The 17,737-nt window shown below is 47.9% G+C and overlaps 1 protein-coding gene across 1 annotated transcript in view; it reads right to left on the bottom strand.

Moving 5' to 3' along the window:
• Positions 1–17,008, bottom strand: part of Pabpc1l (poly(A) binding protein cytoplasmic 1 like) — a 26,302-nt gene extending 9,294 nt beyond the window's left edge. The window contains exons 1-7 of the mRNA XM_021156020.2: positions 16,565–17,008; positions 14,576–14,769; positions 10,128–10,243; positions 8,685–8,824; positions 8,426–8,520; positions 5,588–5,725; positions 3,540–3,635 (exon numbers count right to left, since the gene is read on the bottom strand). Coding sequence (XP_021011679.1) covers positions 3,540–3,635; positions 5,588–5,725; positions 8,426–8,520; positions 8,685–8,824; positions 10,128–10,243; positions 14,576–14,769; positions 16,565–16,757 — 972 coding nt within the window. The 5' untranslated portion in view covers positions 16,758–17,008. The remainder of the gene's footprint in view (positions 1–3,539; positions 3,636–5,587; positions 5,726–8,425; positions 8,521–8,684; positions 8,825–10,127; positions 10,244–14,575; positions 14,770–16,564) is intronic.
• Between the last annotated feature and the right edge of the window lie 729 nt (positions 17,009–17,737).

The raw sequence follows: 17,737 nt of genomic DNA, 5'->3' as shown, positions 1-17,737 counted from the left end.
GGTGTGTGTGTGGTGTGTATATGTGTGAGTGTGTGTGTATGTGTATGATATGTGTATGTGTGAGTGTGTTGTATGTACGTGATGTGTATATATTTGTGGGGTGTGTGTGATGTGTATATATGTGGTGTGTGTGTATGTGTATGATATGTGTATATGTGTGTGTATATGTGTCTGATGTGTGTATGTATGTGCTCTGTGTGCTGTGTGTGTGTGTGTGCGCACGCACACTGAGGCCAAAGAAGGATGTCAGACATCCTTCTCTATCACCCTCTACTTTCTTTCCTGAAGACAGTCTCGCTGTGGCTGGCAGCCAACAAGGCTCTGCCATCTCCCTGTCTTTATCCAACATAGCTCTGGGGTTACAAGCTCACACATGAGAAGAGTTAACTTTTTATGTAGGCTCTGAGGACTTGAACTCTGGTCTTCATGCTTGTACAGCAAGCACTCTCACCCACTGCATCATCTCCAAGCCAGACGCCAGAGGTCTCCATGAAGATATAGTGTTAAGAGTTTCTGTTAGCTGGCCGTGGTGGCCCACGCCTTTAATCCCAGCACTTGGGAGGCAGAGGCAGGTGGATTTCTGAATTCGAGGCCAGCCTAGTCTACAAAGTGAGTTCCAGGACAGCCAGGGCTACACAGAGAAATCCTGTCTCAAAGAATAAAAAAATTTAAAAATTTAAAAAAAAAAAGGTTTCTGTTAGCAGATAGTTTTTTTGTTTTGTTTTTGTTTTTTTGAAACAGGGTTTCTCTGTGTAGCCCTGGCTGACCTAGAACTCACTCTCTAGACCAGATTGGCTTCAAACTCAGAGATGCACAGGCCTCTGCCTCCTGAGTGCTGATGCACTGCCTGACTTTATTGTTCCCTTTTTTAAAATTATCTGTCTGTCAGGTGGATCTCTAAGAGTTCATGGCCAGCCTGGTCTACAGAGTGAGTTCCAGGACAGCCAAGACTGCAGAGAAACCCTGTCTCAAAAAACAAAACAAAACAAAACAAAACAAAATAAACAAACAAATTATAAAAGAGAACAATAACTTTGTTAAGACTAAAATGTAAGTGGAATTTACAGTTAACTTGGCAATGGCTCATTTACAATAGACAGTATATACACTTTCATTCACTTAAGCATTCTTTTGATTTATTCTTCTCTGACTTATTTTTTTATCACATTTTGTATAAAATAGAAAAAGTATATAATTAGATAAATCCTCATCATATAACCCACTCCAACTTCTGTTCCCTATCTCGTCATTGCCAAGTCAAAGGCCATTTCCTTTTGCTCCAGGAAGCCCCCAACTGCTCCACCAAGCTCCTGCATCTCTGTATCCAACACTGCCTCCCATCCTCTGTGTGTGTATATGTGTGCAAATGCTAATGTGCATGTTCATGTGTGTGCATGTGCTAATGTGCAGGACACATGTTCATGTCTGCAGGTTAACATACATGTGTTTACAGATACCAGAGGACAACCATGGGTATCATTCTTCAAGTAGCATCTACCTTTGTTTTGTGGCAGGGTCTCAAGTAGAAGAGACCGAATAGCAGACAAGCCCCAGGAATCTGCTTGTCTGGAATTACAGTACACAGCACTGTACCACTGCATACAGTACACAGCACCACACATACCACTGTGCACTGCACTGCACACAGCACCACAGTACTGCACACAGCACTACAACACTGCGCCACTGTACACACAGTACCACACCAGTGCATACATTACTGCACTACTGTGCACAGCACTACAACACTACAACACTGCAACACTACAACACACACAATACCGCAACACTGCATACAGTACCACATATAGCACACAGTACTGCACCACTGCATACAGTACCACACCAGTGCATACATCACTGCACTGCTGCACACAGCACTACAACACTGCAACACTACAACACACACAACACCACAACACTGTATACAGTACCACATATAGCACACAGTACTGCACCACTGCACACAGCACCACACACAGTACACAGCAGTGCACCACTGCACACAGTACCGCACCACTGCACACAATACTGCACTATTGTGCATGGCACTACACCACACCACACACAGTACACAGCACTTCTCTGCCTCATACACCACCACACACTTCACACAGCACACACCACCAGACTTGACTTTTAGTTTTGCCCACGTTCTTAGGCTAGAACTCAGGTCCTCACGCTAGCAAGGCAAGCACGTTACCAACTGAGCTCTCCCAAGTCCCAACTTCGCATCTCACGATAGTGATGGATCTGACCTTATCACTAGATCATAAAGCCCTCAAAGGCATGGACTGTGTCTTACTCATTTGCATACGCTTCCCACAGACCCTGGTATGAGATGAATAAATCTTGGGCCATTTTACAACCACCTGGGCTACTTTATAAAGTCAAATATCCCTGGGGCAGGAGAGAGGGCTTAGCAGGTAAAGGCACCTGTTACCAAACCCAATGACTTAAGCCAGACCCCTAGGGACCCATACAGTGGAAAGCGGGAACTGAGCCCCCACAGGTTGACCTCTGAGCTCTGGGTGGGTGTGTGTGTGTACATACATACATAACAAGATGTAATACAACTTTAATTAAAATAAAAAGTCAAATGTTGGGCTGGTGAGATGGCTCAGTGGGTTAGAGCACCCGACTGCTCTTCCGAAGGTCCAGAGTTCAAATCCCAGCAACCACATGGTGGCTCACAACCATCCGTAACGAGAGCTGGCTCCCCCTTCTGGAGTGTCTGAGGACAGCTACAGTGTACTTACATATAATAAATAAATCTTTAAAAAACAAAAACTTTAAAAAAAAAAAGTCAAATGTTCAGGTCATGCCCTCAGAACTCCACATGCAGCCTGTCTGACCCAGATGAGAAGCCAGGGCTGAGGCCCACGCAGCTCGTGCTGTACTTTCATCTTATGAGAGAGATGTGGACCCTAAGCCTCCTTCACAGTCATGGAACTGCTGGGGAGGATGGCCATTTGTCACATCTTAGGTATGTCACAAGATTGGGCACACAGCTGGTACTCAACAAATGGGGAAGAAAGAATGAAGCTGTCCCATTTTCCAGATGAGTAAACTGAGGTCCAGACAGAGGATACATTTTTGGAATCTGGCATACAGTAGGTATCTGTGGGCAGTTATTGAATAAAATAAGACCAGTACTTCAAGCCCAGTGCGATGCCTACATTATATGTTTATTTTTCCCCCATCCAGTCCAGACAAGGCTGCCAATGGATCTCCAAAGGTGTTAGCCAGAAACAGAAAGAGGGACCTAACCCAAAGTCTCTGGAAACTAACGGAGAGGCTTGGGCTGTGCAGGGGTGAGAGGCTGGGAGAGTGCAGGGTTAAGAATCTGGGGTATGTAGGGATGAGAATCTGAGGATGTGTAGGGGTGAGAAGCTGAGGGTTGTGTAGGGGTAAGAATCTGGGGATGTGTAGGGGTGAGAAGCTGAGGGTTGTGTAGGGGTGAGAAGCTGGGGGTTGTGTAGGGGTGAGAAGCTGAGAGGATGGGGATGCACGAAGGCAAGGAGAGCAGCGCCCCTCACCTTAGCGCTGGTGATCACTCCATAGGTAGAGAAAACTTCCTTCAGCCTCTCATCGTTAATGGAGTCGTCCAGGTTCTTCACATAAAGGTTCACACCCTGGAAGAGTGGATAGCGCTCAGTGTTCCTTCTCCTAGAGCCCCAGACTGCCGGAAGCGGTGGGCCAGTGTCTGGCAAGCTGACAAGGGACATGCAGAGCCTAGCCTCATGCAGCCACTCAGTCTGCCTGTGGCCGCCCCCCTGGGGGGGGGGGAGCTGCAGGTCACACAACCTTGAAGGCCCACAACCACTCCCACACAGCTGCACAATTCCTAGGCTCCCCTTTCACACAGGGGGACCATGGAAGGAGGGCTCAGGCCTACGCAAGCTGAGGCTCTCCAGGCAGCTGGGTGGAACAGCTGTTGGCAGACATCCTGGTGGGCCGACTGTGCTTTGCGCACCAAGTATAGGAGAGCTGCCACTCCACCACCTGGCAGCTTGACATATCATCTTACATAAGGCAGGACACCGCTCTAAGCCCTTTACACACTGACTGTAAGATAAGTAGGCTTTAATCCCCATCTTAGAGATATCAAAACTGCAGCGCAATCATTCGTGCCAGCTCCTTGTTGTGCGGACTGTGCTGCCCACCACAGGATGTGTGCCAACGTCCCCTACCTCCCAAATGGGACACCTGCAGGTTCTAGATACTCTCAACTGTCCCTGCAGTGCGGATAAGGCTGTCAATCATGTACGCACGCACGAGTATGTATGCACATCATATACGAGTATGTATGCACATCATATATATGTGTACACACAATGTACATTCTCCATAAAATCTAAAACTTCTATTAAAAAATTTAGAGGGGTTGGTTCATCTCCAAGAAGTTACAGTGTATTGATCTACACTTATTTTTAATTAACTAATTTTTAATTAGTTATAGTTAACTAATTTAGTTTGTTAACTTGCAGGGTACGGTGGTTCATGGCTGTAATCCCAGCACATGGGAGAGAGACAGAGGAGGATCATGGCCAGCCTGGTCTACATAGTGAGCTCCAGGCCACCCAGAGCCATACAGTGAGACTCTGTCTCAGAAACAAGAGACTGTAGAAACAGCAGGGAAGAGCGCCTCCTGCTCTTGAAGAGGACCTACATTCTGGAGTCTACATGATGGCTGACAACCATCCATAACTCTGGCTCCAGGGGATCTGAAGCCCCTTTCTGACCTCCACAGGTAGCAGGCATATATCCAGTGATATACATGCATACAAACAAAGTCCCACACTCATAAAATAAATAAACATTAAAAACAACAGTTAGGTCACGGTAACTATGTGTGTACGTGTACACACGTGCTTGTGTGTGTGTGTGTGTGTGTGTGTGCGCACACCCGTGTGCGCACATGCAGAGGTCATAGTTGACCTTGAGTGTCTTCCTCAATCATTCCTTGTTTTTTGACACTAGGTCTCTTCACTGTGAGTTGAGAATCAGCAGTTAGGCTAAGCTGGTGGATCAGCAAGTCCCAGGGATCCATCTGCCTCTCCCAGCATGTGTATTAAGTTTTGTACCGCCATACCCAGCTTTTACATGGGTACTGGGGTCAAGCTCAAGTCCTCATGTTTGCATAGCAAGCACTTTGCTGACTGAGCCACAACTTAAAGTGACTTTAATGGCTAAGCAACATTCCAGTTTCTAGATGTAACATGTCTGGCCTAATTATTCTCAGCCTAGAGTAAGGTGTCCTCCAGAGGCATTTGGAAATTATGTAGGACATTCTTGTTGTCTATCACTGGAGGATGCAGTGGGCATTAGACACACAAAGGATCACTCTGGCTGAAGTTGACAGCATTCCAACCAGCCCTTTGTGGTCCAGTTAAATGCCACTTCTCCTCTGTCACAAGCCAGGTGGGGAAGCCTACCCCAGGGCTCATCTGATCCCTGCCCCGACCCATGTTTCTAGAATCAGGGTGACAATAGGAAGAAATCATATTCAGTGACCCCCCCTCCGCACACCTCTCCCCTCCACCCCAAGACAGACCCTGCAGCCTCCACGGAAGCCTGGCCTCACCTGGTAGCGGTTCTGCCTCTCCTGCTTCATTTGTTCAAACCTGCGCTTCAGCTCGCTCTGCCGTTCTGCCCGCTTCTGGGCCCGACCCACATAGAGCAGCTGCCCGCTCACCTCCTTCCCATTCATGTGGTCCACTGCCTGGAGAGGAAGAGGAGGAAAGCCCCTGGTGAACCATCTGCACATGGCCCTGTCTCCAATCTTGACTCCTTGGCCAGCTGAGACCACCTATAACTAGGCTGGCCTTCTTAGCTGAGAATAAATGATACCATGGAAAAGTCTCTTACAGGACAATCACATTTTAAAAGAAATGGCCCAAGATTCTAGAGTAAGTGATAGATTTAATATTTTTGATTTAGGTTTTATTTTAATAAACAGAAGCCTGAGTGGTGACAATGTGGCTGTGAACCCTGGCATCCAGGAGATGGGACAGAGAACTGTGGTAAGTATAGGGCTAACTTGGTCTCCTCTTTGACCAGGCCAGTTGTGGTTACAAGCTGAGAACCTGTCTCAAATGAAAAGAAAAACAAAACTCAAATTAATGTTAAGTTTTCCATATTTAAATTTAATGCGAGTGTAGGTACGTAAATCTGCATAGGTATGAATGCTTGTATGCCAGTGCCCAGCGAGGTCAGAAGAGGACATCAGAACCCCGGGAGCTACAGGGGGTTGTGAGCCTCCTACTGTACTGTAGAGTCCAGGGGAACTGAACTTGGATTCTCTGCAGGAACTCTTAACTGCTGAGTCAGCTCTCTAGCCCCAAATATTTAAATGCACATTCCATTGAAAGAAGCCAGTCAGTAAAGGATACAACTAACTCTCACTCTAACGAACTTCTAACTCTCTCCAGGACAGTCTGGAAAAGGCAGAACTGTGAGGCCAGTGAGAAACTCAGTGGGGGTCAGGAGGCTATCGGATTGTAAAGGACTGATGGAACACAGGCTTTAGAGAGCTAAAACTATGGTAACAATGGATGCATACACTTCGCTATTGGTCCAAAGCCAGAGAGTGAACAACACCAAGAATGAATCCCAGAGTAAACCAGAGACCCCCAGTTGATCATGGTACATTGCTGAAGTAGGTTAACCAGTGTGACAAATGTACCTCCCTGCTGGGGGAAGCTGTGCATGGCAGAGGTATGGGGGACATCTACGCCATCTTACCCAGTTTTGCCAGGAACTTTACACTGCTCTAGAAGGTCTATTAGATAATAAGTTAAACTTGTATTCTGTCACCCCCCACACAGGGCTCATTAGAACAAAGCAAACACCGTTCTTCCAAGATGGCTTGGTGTCTAATCACAATCCTTCGTGGTACAGTTTACAATGCAGAACAATGTCTTTTGCTAACCATGAGGGCTTTCATAAGTAGTTCGAGAAACATTGCTCTTCAATCCTGACTTTTCTTCTCCCTCCCTCCCTCCCTCTCTCCCCCTCCCTCCCTCCCTCCCTCCCTCTCTCTTCCTCTTTCTCCTCATTTTCCCCCTCTTCTTCCTCCCTCTCTTTCTCTTTCCTTCTCTCTCTCTTTCTCTCTCACTCTCTCTCTCTTTTTGAGACAGGGTTTCTCTGGGTAGCCCTGGGATATCTTGGAACTCACTTTGTAGACCAGGCTGGCCTTGAACTCATGAGATCTGCTTGTCTCTGCCTCCCGAGAGTGCCACCACCACCCAGCTTTATCTTCTTTTTAAAATATATATATATATGTATATATATATATATTTTTTTTTTTTTAATTTAAAGTTAGCTGGGTGTGGTGGCACATGCCTTTGATCCCAACACTTGGGAGGCAGAGGCAGGCGGATTTCTGAGTTCGAGGCCAGCCTGGTCTACAGAGTGAGTTCCAGGACAACCAGGCTACACAGAGAAACCCTGTCTCGAAAAACAAAACAAAATTAAAGTTATTTTATTATTTTATGTGTATAACAGTTTGCATTGTGTCTGTGTACTATGTCTGTTCCTGGTGCCCACGGAGGCCAAAAGAGGGAGTCCGATTCCCTGGACATGGAGTTATGGATGGTTGTGAGCTACCATGGGAGAACTGGGAATTGAACCCGGGTCCTCTGTAAGAGCAGCCAGTGCTCTTAACCACTCTGCCATCTCCCAGCCACCTCAATATTTTACATTACATTACAAAGCATGTAAGAAAAAGATGTAATGTATGGTGTCTATCTGTGTGTGAGTGTGCTGCCTGTGGGCAGGTGCTCAAGGGGCCAGAAGAGGGCAGCAGATCCCTGAGCTGGAGTTACAGCCAGTTGTGAGCCCACTGATGCTGCTGGAAACTGCACTCGGTGGCCCCTGGAAGAGCAGCAAGTATTCTTAACTGCTGAGCCATCTCTCCAGCCCTGAGAGTTTTCTCTTCTTAACAAGCCTGACCCTGTTACATGGCATACGATCCTGCACCTTCTGCCTGAGGACATCCACTTGAAGAATTGATTTCCCATCGGTTTATCCACAGAAAGCCATGGTAGTCAGACAGACCCTAGTGCACACTGACTGGGTGGTTAGGACTTTTTACTGGCGTGGGGAGAAATATTTGAGGGGGACCTCTGGCTTCCCAAGAAGTCAGTTATTAGTAAGTATTTGCACACAGTGAGGAATGCTTCTGTGCCTAAATGCTCAATTCGTTGAACTTCTAGGTTTAGAAACCAACAAGGAAGGATAAGGCCAAATCCTACCATTCTGGGCGGGGGCGGGGCAAGGGCGGGGGTGGGGCGAGGCGAGGGCGGGGCGGGGCGAGGGCGGGGCTTTCTCACCCTCTGCTGGCAGGCCTGCCCCTGATCTTCTGGCTTCCCAAGCCTGGCTTTGGGGCTTCTTTCTGGAGCAGGACCATGGAGACACCTACCTTCTGGGCTTCCTCATGCTTCTCAAAGTTGACGAAGCCGAAGCCCCGGGATTGCCCATTGCTGTCTCTCATCACCTTCACACTCTGCATATTTCCTAGGAAGGACCAAACAGGCTTAGCAGGGAGTTGGGGGAGGGGCCTGCATGGTCCCTTCCTTCTTCTATAAGTCCCCAGAAATCCCAGAAGAAGCCCTCCTCCCACCTGACCTGGGCAAGAAGAGCAATAGTGTTCCCCCTCCTCCTTTGGGGAGCGTGCCCACCAAACTGGGAGAAGAGGTCCTGGAGCCTCTGCTCGTCCACGTTCGCGTGCAGGTTCTTCACATAGATGTTGGTGAACCCGAGGGCCCGAGCCCCCAGCTCTGCCTCCCGCTTCTGTCGAGACTTGAAATGGCCTACAAAGCTGTGGACACATCAACAGAGTGGAAACCACCAGGTTCATCGTCCCTCCATCCCAGTTTGGGCCGACCCGGCAACCCTAGGTCACTTGGACCAATTGCTATCCTTCAGCTTCCTGTCTCTTGTTGGGAACCCCGGCAGGGCCATTCTCCACGGACTGAATTCGCCCAGTTGTTTTCAATAGGCAAAAAGCTGTATTCCAGCCGGGCGTGGTGGCGCACTCCTTTAATCCCAGCACTGGGGAGGTAGAGGCAGGAGGATTTCTGAGTTCGAGGCCAGCCTGGTCTACAGAGTGAGTTCCAGGACAGCCAGGGCTACACAGAGAAACCCTGTCTCGAAAAAACAAAAAACAAACAAACAAACAAAAAAAAGCTGTATTCCAGACCTCAACTCTTACATGAGGTTACAAGGACATTATTCTAGTGACACATTCACATAGAATAAATGCTCCAGGCTAGGAGGGCACAGGAAAGGAGAGCATGGATTTGGAATCAGACACAAGCCTGGATCCTCACTGACAGTTGCCTAACTGTGGGGTCCTAAAGCCAGATACTGAAGCTCTCCACACCTTAGGGTTTATTCCTGTAAATCTGGGGTCCAATTCATACCATGGGGCTTTGTTTATCCATTTAACAAGTATGGGGAGTTCCAGAGAAGCGAGGTGAGCTTTTCAGACATAGTCGGTGTCAAGGTCACTGGTGATAAAGGGGAGACTGACATCATTTAAATACAACATTTATTATAAAATCCAGAGATTCTGGGCTAGGGATATAGCTCAGTAGTTGAGTGTTTGCCTAGCATTTACCAGTCCCTAGTTCAATCCCAAGCATAGCTAAAAAGGAAGAAAAGGAAAAATCTAGAATATTCAAGTTCACATAAACACATCTAAGAATCATTCGGGGGCAAGGGAGAGAAGAGAAGACTCTTACTATGCTGTTCAGGATTCCCTGAAACTCCTGAACTCAAGTAATTCTGCCTCAGCTTCCCAAGTAGCTGGGACTCCAGGAACACAAGGCTGCACTTGGCCGAAAAGACTCCTTGATTAACAAAGACCAGGCATATGAAAGGAGGGTGGTTTATGGAGCGCATGTGTCATAAGTAAGGTGGAGCAGACGCCAAGAGTTGAACACCAAGCATCAGCAGTCACCACAGAGAAGTGGTCGCTAGTCCGAGAGGCTGAGCAACTCACCTGACGTTACACACCAAGGAAGATCTCTGCCGACCACTAGACAGTCACAGAAGCAACACTCCTGATTTCACAGCTCTGCCCCCTTAGCCTCTCCCCTCCCCCAGGCCCAGGAACTCACACTTTCCGGTCGTTCAGCAACATCCCATTCATGGTGTTGATGGCCTTCTGGGCAGCCTCATGGGTCTCAAAATGCACAAAGCCAAAACCCCGCGATCCATGTTCATTGTATACGACCTGGGTCACAGGGAGGAAGGACAGAGACACCACCCAGTGGGGACTTCAGGGAGAGACAGAGGACAGGGGGTAACGACAGTACATGAATGTTCACAGATGAGCATAAAAGACCATTATGTAGAGGCTGGGGATGGAGCTCAGACCCTGGGGGTTCATCTGGCAGGTTGGGGGGAAGACTGAGACCTAATCTCACAACAGCCCCAGTTTAGAACTGGGGAACGGAAGTTTAGAAAAGCCAGTCTACTTGCTTGAGGTAACAGCCTATGTAAGAGTGGACTTGGGGTTTCCATCTCATAGCTGTCCCCTGATTCTGACAACAAACTGAAGATACCATGATACTGTAAACATCGCAGGGGAGGCTGGTGATAGAAGCTGTGGTGCAGAGTATGTGGTAGATAATGTGGCTTCCATTATTTAAAGTGTATAACTAAGGGGCAGGCCCATATCACACCCATTTGGATTAAAGTGGGACCTACAAATAGAAAGTTTTGAAACACACACACACACACACACACACACCTATTTTAGTTGGCTTTTTTTTTTTTTTTTTTTCCGGGGGATTTTTGAGACAGGATCTTGTTCTGTAGCCCAGACTGGCTTCAAACTTGAAATCCTCCTACCTTAGTCTTGCAAGTGCTAGGACTACTGGTGTGTATACAACCGTGTCCACCACACAAAACTACTGACATTGAGCATTCCTGGGAATCAGGACTGGAAAGGACAGAGCATTGTTTTGTTGTTGTTGTTGTTGTTTGTTTTTTGTTTTTTTGTTTGTTTCTTCTCTTCTATATTGTTTGAATTTTGCCAATCTATATATTATTCTAACAACAAACGCACTTCAAGTTTGTAACAGAGCACTCCATGTCTGTTCTGCAATGGGTCTGACTCAAGCGGAAAGGTCAGAAGTGGAGAACAAAAACTACCTCAGTTTTCGGCTCTTGGTGAACTTGAATGAAGGCTTTTAACCCCATTCCTAAGATGGTTCTGGCCCCAGTTATCACAGAACCACCACCTGGCTCTGCCCAATGGCATTATCCACCACTCCATTCCCATGCCATTGCTAAGATGCTCTTCCTAAAATTGAGATTGTGACGAACTAGGTCCCTTTAACCTCCCATGGCTTCAGCTATGCATAGAGGTCTGTCAACTTGGCATGTTGCAGCACAACAAATCCTGTATCCAAACCCTTGCTTGTGGAGCTGGGGAGATGGCTCTATGGTAAGAGAACTTGCTGTTCTTGCAGAGGACCTGGATTTGATTCTATATTGGGAGAGTTCACAACTGCATGTACCTCCAGTTGCAAGGGATCCCACACCCTCTTCTGGCCTCCAGGGGTACTGCACACACACACACACACATACACACACACAAACACACACATGCACACACACTGCACATGGAGATAAGCAGGCACATACACATGTATATAAATAAATATAATTCTCAACTTTATACCCCTTACATAGTCAACATCAGCCCTTTCAGATTCAGCCACGCCGACATGCCTTCCCCACCAAATGTGGGACCATCACCAGCTAAAGATATATACCAGAGAACCTTCCCAAGGAATTCTTTGTTTTCTTTTGGTTTTGATTTTTGATTTATTTATTTTATGTCTGTGAGTATACTGATGCTGTCTTCAGACACACCAAAAGAGGGCATCAGATCCCATTATAGATGGTTGTGAGCCACCATGTGGTTGCTAGGAATTGAACTCAGGACCTCTGGAAGAGCAGTCAGTGTTCCTAACCTCTGAGCCATCTCTCCAGCCCCCTAAGCCCCCCATGAATTCTTAACTTCTGAGATCCAGTGGGAAAATTAGAATAAATGACTGGTCCAAGATCAACCATTCAGTAGCAATTTCAAAATTATTGCATGTTCATTTAGATGCTCATGTCCCAGGGACCTTTTCAGAGATGGCACACGTAACTCAGTCCACCTCCCGACACCTATGAAGGGAGCTCTACCACTGCCCCTTTTAGAAGCAGCAAAAGTTCAGGGTCATGAACTGCCAGACAGTACAGTTAGGACATGGTAGCATTTGAACTCAGGACACGGCCTTGAGTATCCTCTTTCTGGCCCACTGGATTATGTTGCCTTGCTGCTCCATGGCTGGCTTTGCACTTGGGTGACCTGACTCTAATCATGTGTGTGTTCTTCCCAAAGTGCCACAGAAGTCTTTTCAGACTGGCTCCCTCCTTTCTGGGTCCCTGATTTCATTGGAACCTTAATCCTTCCCCTGAGCCCAATTCCCAGTTATTCTTAAAACTCCTACCAACTCCAGCCAAGCTCAGGAGTGAAGGTAGGGACCACATTGTAAGCCTTGTTCCTAACCATGCCCACAACAGGGGTTCCTTAGGCCTACAGGGACTTCTTGCCTGTGTCACACAAAGCTTGCTATGCAGTCTTCATTGGCCCAGGAGATTCAAGGCCTGAAGAAGTGGGATAGACTTCCCCTGACTAATTTACTTCAGTTAACCTGGCAAACCTACTAGCTCAATGACTCTAAAGCCAGGCATGGTAGTGCACAGCAGCAATCCCAGCACTCCAGGACACTGAGGCAGGAGGACTGCTTTGAGTTTGAGAGTAGCTGAACTATATAGTAGTATAGCATAGTAACTCAAGGCCAGCCAGGACTATGTAAGACCTTATCTCAAGAAACATTGGGAGGACGATGACAACAATGAAAATTCAAAACAACAACAACAAAAAACACAAAATCAAATCCAAAGCTTTCAACATTATTAACCCTCCATCCATCTACTGCATTGAACTGCAAACAAGCATCTTCCAGCTTCAAACCACTGTGGCCTCAAGCAAGACTTGGCAATCCTCCTAGGGATATCTTAAAGGGTGGGAAGGAGGGAGGGAGGAATCCAGAGAGGCCACAGACACAGACAACCAAGACCCTGTGCTCACACATGTAAGAACATATTCCACAACTAAGCTTCGTCCTCCCACTGGTCCTGAAAGCAAGGAGCTGCCGGTTTCTCTAGGGTGGCAGAGACAGGCCCTATCCACAGGGAGGGTGGGAGGACCCAGCTGAGAGCTGAGGGACTGTAGTTGGCTCATATCAGTGCTCAGGAAAGGCTCAAACCCAGAGATCACGGTACCTCTGCCTTTGCCTCTCTGCATGGACCTGATCAGCCATCCTCGATGTTATCCAGGGCACAACCCCAGACTTTAGCCCTCTGCTCAGCACACGAGGACCTACTTTTAGGCTTCTACTCCTGAATATCCGCCTATATAAGGTTGGAGAACTAATCAGAGCCCTTCTCAGACCGTCATAATCCACTCAGTACTTACGGCATGGCACGAGGAGCAAAAACTCAATGTGTCCATGGAAGCAGAAAACTAAATATAAAAAAAGACTTGGAGACAAGCAGTGGCTAAGAATAAAACGGGCTTTAAGTTCTAGTACAAGAACTACCTTAAAAACAAGATGTGGGGCTGGAGAGATGGCTCAGCGGTTGAGAGCACCGACTGCTCTTCCAAAGGTCCTGAGTTCAAATCTCAGCAATCACATGGTGGCTCACCATCATCTGTAACAAGATCTGACTGCCTCTTCTGGAGTGTCTGAAGACAGCTACAGTGTACTTACATAGAATAAATAAATCTTTAAAAAAAACAAGATGCTGTTGGGGCTGGGCATGAAGCTCAGCGGTAGATTGGGTTCCATCTCCAGCCCCAAGGGAAACCTGAAGCAAGATGTATCTGCTGATTGCTTCAATGTCCCCAATTAATAGCTTTGTCACAACCATACGCTTCATTCTGCTTTTTTGTTTCTTTAGTTAACTACCCCCTCACTTGAACGTGCATTGGCCTGTGACTGACTTTGGCATATAGAAAACAGTAGAGGTGAAAGGGTCTTGATTCAGAGCTGAAGTTTCAGGTAGCCTGGTAAACATCTGTCTTTTGAGACCTGCCACAGCTGTGAGAGAGACATGGGCTAGCCTGCAGGAGCATGAAAGACCACACGGAGGAAATCCCAGATGTTTTAACTGACAGCTGGCCAGGCCCATATGGGCCTCCTAAGAGTTCCCGCCAGGCTCAGGTAGCATATAAGGGAACCCAGCCAAGGCCAGAAATGCTGTCCAATCGAGCTCAACCCAAATCACCATTTCAGTAAATGTATGGGCTGACAACCATGAGGTGGGGAGATTACACACCATGATCGAGCTGTTGGATGCAGGGGTGACCTCTAACAGTTCTGGGAAGATTAAACCATGAATAGCTCCTGGCTAAGTGCCAAAGCCAATGGTGCTGGTTGGCATCCCTCTACCACAAAGGTATTTGACAACATCCAACTTTCCCAGAGGGGGCCATACCCACCTTAGAAGAGAGAATGCTCCCAAAAGTAGAGAAGGTGTCATACAGAGCCTTGTTGTCGATGGAATTCTCCAAGTTTTTGATAAAGATGTTGCCCATACCAGACTTCCGAAGACCTGGATCTCGGTGAGACCACATGATTCGGATGGGTTGGCCTTTGATCACCTCAAAGTTCATTGTGTCTAGTGCCCGTTCCGCTGGAGGGGAGGCAAAGGAGAGAAAAGGGTAAGCTAGGTGACATTGGTGTCCTTCTAGAATAGAGGAAAGGAAAGCCGCGGCCTGGGTCACTAGTGGATTCCGCTGAGGGAATTGTCCACGTACTCCTCACACACTGCAGAAAGAGCAACTCTCAGTAAATAGCATGGATTTCCCATCACACACGTGGGGAGGGTGAAGCTTGCAAAGGCAGAGCTGGGCTCTCCCGGCCTTGGACACACATTGCGTGGGTGAGCATGCAAAGAGGAAGGGAAAGTGAACTCCCATCACCCGTCTCTCATCCCCACCTGTGAAGTGAGGAGATGGTGACAGCACCTTCCTTCCTACACCTAAATGAGGAGGCAACATCCCCTACTGCCGGGCTGTCAAACAGGTTGATATGTAAAACGTGCAATGAACGATACTTGGTTTCTGCATGACGCAGGGAAAAGATGTTTGATAAATGGCGGCATACGCACAACCAGACATCTCTGCTCAGCACCCTTCTACTTGGACAGCCTATTCCCTGCAGATAATGTGCTGCCTGCTTCAAGGACACTGCTCGCTTCAGAGACACAGAAGAGGCAAACGGAGTGCAGTGGCGCAGGCCACAGAAGCCTGCAGTTTTCATCCATTGCTAACACACCCAGTCAGGACCTCCAGAGTTCAGATCTCCCATCTATGGACTGGGCCCTGATGGTCAGACTCTGTTTCAGTCAGGAGCTTTGCAGACAGGCATAGGCAGACGTGGAGTGTAGCAGAGGGCAAGAACATCCTGGCTTCAGGGAAACTCCTAACTCACACAGGGGGCCTGAACTACTTCATCTTGAGATAGGATCTCAATATGTAGCCCAGGCTGGCCTCAAATTCATGTTCTTGCCAGGGCTTTCCCAGTAGGTAGGGAAGGACAATTCTTGGTTACATCTCTGGAGCAGTTCTTACACTGCCCTTGAGAATACATCCAGTGTCCCTAATGGTACTTCACACTCGGGATCCCCATTCTTCATGATCCAGAGAAACGAGCCTTGGCCTCTCACCAAGGGTGTGGCACAGCCTCAGCAAAACCATGGTTCTTAACCTTTGTCCTCTGATTTCAGCAGAAGACCAGACATGCTCGGCTGACAATTACTAATCAATGCTTTCACCCTGCCAGTGGCTGGCAATGCCTACAGGAGGCGGCTCTTCCAGAATCAGAGAGGTGAGGCACCTGGGGTAGCCCTCAGGTCAGGCTACACTGGAGGGCGTGAACCCACGGCCTCTTCCCCACTCTCCACCTGCAAGGCTTTGGGCAGCTTCCTCCCAGGTGCTATCAATCTCCTATGTAACCACTCTGCAAGGGAGGCAGAGCCCCAGTTTCCTTCCACACAGCCAACTGAGCTCAGAGTGGTTGAGCCACTTGCCTGCTGTCACACAGATCCTGGATTCCTAATTCAGCTCTGCTTAATCCCAAAGCCACTCACCAACAACCAGCACGGCCAGCAGTAACTGCCAATTCTCCCCTCAGCGACTGAGCGCCTACCTTCCAACTCCCTGTCTTCAGGCCTCATTTTCCCTAACTATGATACAGAAGACGGAAACACAGGCTACCCAATCTTCCCTGACTATGATCTGTAATGTAAAATACCCACAATTAGCTACAGGCCCATTTCCACCTAAAAGATAGAAAAATCACTATTACTGAGCTAATAGAAGTTCATTTGAAAGAAAGCTTTCCAGTTCAGGATGGTAGTTATCAAAAGGAAAGTATTTTGGCTCAAGAATGTTAAAAGTAAACGTTTTCTCTTCTCTAGAGCTCACCGTCAGCAGGCTGCTGGAAATTGATGTAGGCATAGCCCAGAGAGCGCCGGGTAGCCACATCCCGACACACGCGGATGGAAAGGATATTGCCGATCGGGGAGAACATCTCATAGAGCATAGATTCAGTCACGTCGGGGTGCAGATCGCCCACATAAAGCGAGGAGAGTGAGCAGCCATGGCCACCTGTGTCCATGATGTGCAGGGCACCCAGAAGCGGGCCAGCAAGCGGCCCCAGCTCACAGGGGGCCGGGGCCTGGCAAGCGTAGTGGTGGCTGTAGCAGGGCTCTGCCAGTTGTCTTGTTTGCCTGCGCTAGCCCCTTGCCTTTACCACGCTTGCAAGCCAATCCTGGTGCCCAGCCCCACCCACCTGGGAGTCCTCAGGTTGAGAAAGGCGCAGGTGGCTGGCATCTCCCGCCTTGCCTAGGAGGAAGGCCAGAGAGGTCTGGGGCAGGGCAGCCAAGGCAGATCGTGATGGAGTCCTTTAGAAGAGGCAGGGTGCAGGTTCGAACATCAGGTCATTCATTTGCTCTCTCTAGAAAATGGGGAGTACTCCCTCTTGGGAATGATTAAAGGAGAGGGCTTTTGGGGTTTCAGTACAAACTAAAGAACTCCTACTCAAACCCTGTTTCGAGGTTTTTAAAGAGTTTTGAGACTGGGAAGATGGCCCAATGGATAAAATGCCTCCGTGTGAGCATGAGGACCCCAACGCCCACTTAAAGGCTAAGTATGATGACGAGGGGCTCCTATGACCTTAAGCCCTGAGGAGAAGGAGACATGGGCACTGTGTGCTTGTGATGTAATTCATACATGCGGGCAAAACATTCATACACTTGTATACACTTGAAATAAACAGAATTTTTTTTTCTGAGTTTTTCGAGACAGGGTTTCTCTGTGTATCCCTGGCTGTCCTGGAAGTCACTTTGTAGACCAGGCTGGCTTTGAACTCAGAAATCCACCTGCCTCTGCCCCCCAAGTGCTTTAATAAATTGAAATCTTAACGAAGGGCTGGAGAGATGTCTCAGGGGTTAAGAGCACTGACTGCTCTTCCAGAGGTCCTGAGTTCAATTCCCAGCACCCACATGGTGGCTCACAACCATCTGTAATGGGATCTGATGCCCTCTTCTGGTGTGTCTGAAGATAGCAACAGTGTACTCACATACATAAAATAAATAA

Source organism: Mus caroli, chromosome 2, assembly GCF_900094665.2.
Source record: "Mus caroli chromosome 2, CAROLI_EIJ_v1.1, whole genome shotgun sequence".
In the NCBI taxonomy this organism is placed as follows: domain Eukaryota; kingdom Metazoa; phylum Chordata; class Mammalia; order Rodentia; family Muridae; genus Mus; species Mus caroli.
Note: the sequence above shows the minus strand (reverse complement) of the source record. Positions and strands in the feature narration are given on the sequence as shown.